Source organism: Vespa mandarinia, chromosome 8, assembly GCF_050613455.1.
Source record: "Vespa mandarinia isolate Hongniang chromosome 8, ASM5061345v1, whole genome shotgun sequence".
NCBI lineage: Eukaryota > Metazoa > Arthropoda > Insecta > Hymenoptera > Vespidae > Vespa > Vespa mandarinia.
In genome coordinates, this window is record NC_140817.1 from 1,506,501 (window position 1) to 1,512,500 (window position 6,000).

Genomic DNA, 6,000 nt, shown 5'->3' on the forward strand with positions numbered 1-6,000 from the left:
TAAGAAAAGAGAAGGAATGAAAAAAAAAAAGGTAAAGAAAAAGAAAAAATAAATGAGATGAGGAAAAGAGAAAAGAAGAGAACGAAGAGAGAAAGAGAGAGAGAGAGAGAGAGAGAGGATATATAATTCTGCCACCGTCTCTACCCAAAATTAGGCGTCTCGAAGAACTCTTCCAACGATCCATACAAACTTTTTTTTTCCTTCTTCTCTTCTTTCCCAATTTATGAACTTCTCGTAAATACTACCTTGCATAAACGTGATATATTTTAGCACATTTTTTTCCTTTTCTTTTTCGTATATTTTTTCTCTCTCTCTCTCTCTCTCTCTCTCTCTCTCTCTCTAATTATAATATGCAAACGATAGCGACAATTAACGTAAAAAGAACAAAATATTATATATATACATATATATATATCACTATTATATATATATATATATATATATATATATATATATATATAAATAACCGTGATAAGAATGGAAACAATAAAATAATTAATTAATATATAATAATGCGTACGAATGAAATAGCGTAAGAAAAAAAAAAGCAATGGAAAGTGAACGAATCAATTCTTTCAGAAGAGAATCAATTGTCATCCCGTAAAGAAATCTTTCTCTCTCTCTCTTTCTCTCTCTGATCTATTTCGCTTAACGGCAAATTAGAGATGTCATCGTCGAAAAGAGTAACTGGTAGTTGGCGGCAATGCCTCTTACTCGCTATCAAGAATAAGCATCGTTATCTTTGCGGGCTTGCGATTTGTGCCGCCTTCGCACATTAACATGAGCGGAAAATGATCGATCGATCTGACCATACGAACGGATAAGATCGTTTGGTACTCTTGCGAACGAAAAGAGCAAACACCGAAAGGAACACTACTACTAGTACGACTCTACCAGTACCAGGACCACTACCACCACCATCACCACCACCACCACAACCACCACCGCCATCAGCAGTCGACGAGCCACCGTCAGCATCAGCATTGGCGTCATTGGGAGAGGCAACGTGCCGTGTAAGTCGGTGGGATCGCGATCTCACGAGAGGACGCCGGACTTGTGCCCAGCACGCTTCGCCGATGAGGAAGAGAAAGAGAGAAAGAGAGAGAGAGAGAGAGAGAGAGAGAGAGAGAGAGAGAGAGAGAGAGAGAGAGAGAGAGAGAAAGAGAGAGAAAGAGAGAGGGAGATAGCAAATCACGATAGGAGGAGGAAGGAGGAGAACGGTGGTCAGGGGAGAGACCCTCTCTTGCTAGCTCGAGAAGGAAAGAAGGAAAAAAGGAGAAGGACGGAGAGTCTCCTGTTTGCATGAGAAAGACAAGGATGAGGAGATAGTCGGTCTGGTTCTTCCGTGCACGCTCATGAAAGAGAAAGAGAGGGAGAAAGAGCGAGAGAGAATGCATACCATGGCGCACGAGACGAGGATCGACGAAGAAGGGAGGAGAAGGAGGAGGTGGAGAAGGAGGAGAGAGATAGACGATGCGGGTAGGTGCGAGAAGGACGAAGGAACGGTGACGATGGCTTGGTGTGGGCGCGTGTCTGGCAGCTGCCGCTTACAGGTGGTGTGCTTGCTTGGGAACCAACCTCTACGGACCGTTCCCACGGAAGGCCTGGCCCCCACCATGGTCCCTGCTGCCGCCCCTTTACCTCCCTGGTGCAGGGGCCCGTGGCTATATAAGCCGTCCTCGAACCCACCAGCCACCACAATCACGCTGATCGTTCAGAAAGGTCGACGAGGAGAGCCGCGTTTTAACCGATCACGGACTGACTCGCTCGACCGTTTTACTTGCTCTCTATCAATTTTGTTTGTCTGTCTATCTATCTGTTTGCCTATCTGTCTATCTATTTTTCTCTTCGACAGAGATTAAATAGTTCGACGAAACAGTGTGTTGTTATTGTTAATTGCTGCACGCAATAATAAAAAAAAAAAAGAAGAAAAAAAATTGAGTGTACACGATACATATATATATATATACATATATATATATATATATATATATGTGTATATTTATATACACACATATATACTATATATACTATATAAAGTGCTGCAAATTGGTGTTGTGAGTACGTCGAAAGAAGCAATAAGGGATTAACCATGCAGATGCACGAGCAGATCATCATGGTCGATGGCCAAGAGCAGCCTATCTCGAGGACATATCAGTATAGAAAGGTAAGTGTGTTCTGGATGATCCATCATATTTCTTTTTTCCGAGAATAAAATAATCCGCATGAAAATTTTTCGACGATGAATAAAGTAATTCTTTTTGTTTAGTTATAAACAATTTTTGTTCTACTTGAAATTGCAGGTGATGAAACCTATGCTAGAACGAAAACGTAGAGCACGGATCAATCGTTGCTTGGACGAGCTGAAGGATCTTATGGTGACGGCTTTAGCCGGGGACGGGGAAAACGTAGCAAAATTGGAGAAAGCAGATATCCTCGAATTGACCGTTCGCCATCTTCACAAACTTCAACGTCAGCAACGTTTATCAGCGAATCCGGTGATAGATGCTGATCGTTTCAGAGCCGGTTATACGCATTGCGCGAACGAAGTTAGCCGTTGTCTAGCGGCAACGCCTGGCGTCGATGTAGCCTTAGGTACCAAATTGATGACCCATCTTGGACACAAATTAAATTCAATGGACAAGACCGGACCATTGACCATCCACGTGGCTGCACCACAATCCTCGCCTTCCTCATCGAGCGAACTTAGCTCCGACGAATATTCAATGCCTCTTACACCGGCTTCGAGTCAACCATCTCCAGTAAGAACGGACGTCGATACCATCCCCCAACAGAGCCATCATCATCATCTCGCGGAGGGTCTCTTACGAGTCGCTAAATCCGACGAAACCATCTGGAGACCCTGGTAAAAGCGAAGGAAAACTTTTTTTTGCGCGTTGGCCTTGAAATTTCTCTTAGAAAGACAAAAAACAAAAAAGAAAAAAAAAAGAAAGAAAAAAAAAAGAAAATACACGAGGAGGAGAAAAGAAGAAGAAGAAGAAAAAGAAGAAGAAGAAGAAGAAGAAGAAGAAAGAAAAAGAAAAAAAAAAGCCACGCCTAAGTAACTCTCAACGTGAGAACGAGATAAACGTTTGAGAACGACAATGATGCTCTTTCGCGCGGTGCGACGGTTCTGGTGCAATTTCATCTGTGATTTAATACGGATGATCTCGGAATAATCGATATACGAGGATGTACATACATAATTGGAGACTCTCAAGAGTTCTATATTATTTTTCTCGTGGGATAAGAGTATCGATCGTTTTGCGTTTCAGTATGACTCGTTTACGATAGAGGAAGACGAGGTACAAAAAAAAGAAAAAGAAGAAGGAGAGGAAAAAGAGAAGGAGAAAAGAAGAACAAATTGAAGTATTTCTAAGAACGAACGATAATACAAAAAATAAAATCGTTCTAACCGATGACGATGAAAGAAGATCTTCAAATGTATCGGTGAAATAAGATAAAACGAAACGAAAGACTTCTGAATTAGTGATGTCCTCTTCCGAATATTCTATTCTCGCGTAATACGAACAAATCTACCTGAAGAAGACCCGAGCTAAACTCCTTCGCGTTAATCGATTTGTATAAGATCGAAGAAAGTATTAAGATCTCTCTCTATATATATATATACGTACATATATATATATATATATATATATATATATATATATAAATAATTGACCGTAATGCATTAATAAGCAGCCACGGTTGAAGCTTTAATTAACATAATCCCGATGGTTAAATTTTTCTATTGTTTGTTTCATACTTTTATCGAAATATACATATCTTGTTTATTAAGTCGATTTTCTCGCGAGAAAAATCTTCGAACGAAAATTTTTGTGCTCGGATAAAAGTGCATTCTGTTTCCAATGCGCTAATACTTCTCTTTTCTCTTCTTTTTTATTTTTGATATTTTTTTTTTTTGTTCTTCTTTAGAAAATAGATATAACGAGATGCGTTGATATTTCGAAATTCTCTTCTGAAACTTTTTGATTAATGTTAAAAAGAAAAATATATATATATATATGAAATCGATGGAACAGAGTGCACAAATTAACTCGCGATGAAAACGTCTGTTGTATATGCGTTTCCTCCTCCGTCAAATCGTAGGGCATCGGGTTTCGAAGATCGTCTTTTACATTATTGTTAATATAATAAATATTTTAGTTAATATAATAAATCGTTTGCGAGATATGTGTGTTAAGTTAGAAATTTAAAAAAGCGGAAGAAAAAAAAAAAAAGAAAAAGAAAAAAGAAGACAATAAAAAAGACGTCGACTTAACTCGATTGAGAGGAGGATATTGTGATAGAGAAACGTGTACCTGTGATATTTACTGTAGTAGAGATAGTAAAATGATACTAAAGTTTTAATAAATATGTTTCAACGTCTATTCAATTTCTAGGTTATAAACACTGCATTAATAAACCTTGCTCCTTCTCTCTCCCTCCCTCTCTTTCTCTCTCTCTCTTTCTCTCTCTCTCTCTCTCTCTCACACACACACACACAATTCTTCTTTTCCCTATCACGTGATCGTTGCAATATGGCGTCGTCATATCATAATCATGGCTCATTAAATTTTTCTTTCTTTTTTTTTTTTTCTTTTTTTAATGAAAATTAGAAAAAAGAATCACAAAAAAAAAGAAAGAAAGAAAAAATAAGGGGAAAAAAGTGAGAAAAGAAAGAAAGAATGAAAGAAAAACGTTAATACTCGACAATAAGTCATCTCATCGAAAATTCAAATGAATGAAATCGATATGTCCGAGTTAAACAGATCCTTTCGTTGTAAACAAGATACATACGTACTACTTATGTACATACGTATCCATATATGCATATATGCATGCATGCATGCATGCATGCATGCATGCACGCATCCATCCATCCATCCATCCATGCAATTATTCGAATGAATAACAAGGATAAAAATTGCGGAATCGAAGTGACATTGATTATAATGTACTTACTTTATGAAACTTCCATGGAATCCGAGTGATTCATTCCTTATCGTTTCCTCTGTTTCTGAAATGAGATAGCACCGTGTTAGTATGCACATATAAAAAAAAACTCTCGCGCTCATATATATCATACATACATACATACATACATACATACATATATATATATATAACCTTGAAATATAATTTCATCCTAAAATCGACTAACCTTAGGAGAAAAAGAAGGTGGAAAAAAAGGGATGGCACGGTATCTAACCTCGAAACACTTTCACATGAATGATTGACAAAGAGAAAGAGTTATCAAAGTAAATTATAAACACGTTCGATTACACTCGTAAAATGACTGATGATGACTTTACGATAAAAGAGAGACAGGGAGAAAGACAGAGAGAGAGTGAGAGAGAGAGATAAAAAAAGAGAGAGACAAGATTAATTATATTATTACAACGAATAACTCTTCGCAATGGCGGGAACCAATGAAATTTACACCTCCAACTGATCGAACTAACATCTCTCGACGACGACGATGTTCGATCAAAGAAATCTCTCCCTTATTTATTACCTCGTTGCACCATGGATAAACTTCTCCTTCTTTCAAATACATACGACACGACACGATGTCTATGTTTAGTAACACTCTTGCATTACAATAGAACACCTTTTTGGCTCTTTGCCAAGACGAAACATCAATTTCAACCGTCCAATTTGAAACGCTTACGAGGTATTGTTTAACGAGAACTGGGCCAATGAAAAACGTCTATTTGTTCCGCGATACGAAAATACGCGGGATTTCGTGCGTTTTGTCGCGGCAATCTGTAACATTCGAAGAAGAAGAAGAAGAAAAAGAAGAAAAAGAAAAAGGAGAAGAAGAAGAAGAAGATTAAGATGAAGAAGAAGAAGAAGAAGAAAATGACGATGATGAAAAAGAGAAAAAGAAGAAAAATAAAAAGAAGAAGAAGAAGAAAGATGAGAAGGATTCAAGTAGCACAGCAGCAGCAGTAGCAGCAGCACCACAAGTAGCAGCAACAGCAGCAGCAGCAGCAG

At 38.1% G+C, this 6,000-nt stretch overlaps 2 protein-coding genes across 8 annotated transcripts in view; one reads left to right on the top strand and one right to left on the bottom strand.

Moving 5' to 3' along the window:
- LOC118451242 (tubulin monoglutamylase TTLL4-like) overlaps positions 1 to 6,000 on the bottom strand; it is a 139,049-nt gene that overhangs the window by 132,136 nt on the left and 913 nt on the right. For 3 of the 7 annotated variants that reach the window (XM_085658796.1, XM_035887615.2, XM_085658794.1), the window contains exon 2: positions 4,966 to 5,020. The gene's annotated coding sequence lies outside the window, so the exon portion shown is untranslated. The other 4 variants (XM_085658795.1, XM_085658789.1, XM_085658791.1 and 1 more) reach the window with 3 other exon arrangements.
- LOC118451082 (enhancer of split mgamma protein) lies at positions 1,210 to 3,422 on the top strand. The gene is made up of 2 exons (XM_035887239.2): positions 1,210 to 2,167; positions 2,304 to 3,422. The coding sequence occupies exons 1-2, from the start codon at positions 2,093 to 2,095 to the stop codon at positions 2,868 to 2,870; spliced, it is 642 nt and encodes a 213-aa protein (XP_035743132.1). The 5' UTR covers positions 1,210 to 2,092; the 3' UTR covers positions 2,871 to 3,422.

Excerpts from the sequence above, each read along its gene's own strand:
- LOC118451082 (XM_035887239.2), top strand. The coding sequence starts at position 2,093 with ATGCAGATGCACGAGCAGATCATCATGGTCGATGGCCAAGAGCAGCCT. Across the intron at positions 2,168-2,303 it reads GGACATATCAGTATAGAAAG|GTGATGAAACCTATGCTAGA; the intron begins GTAAGTGTGTTC and ends TTGAAATTGCAG.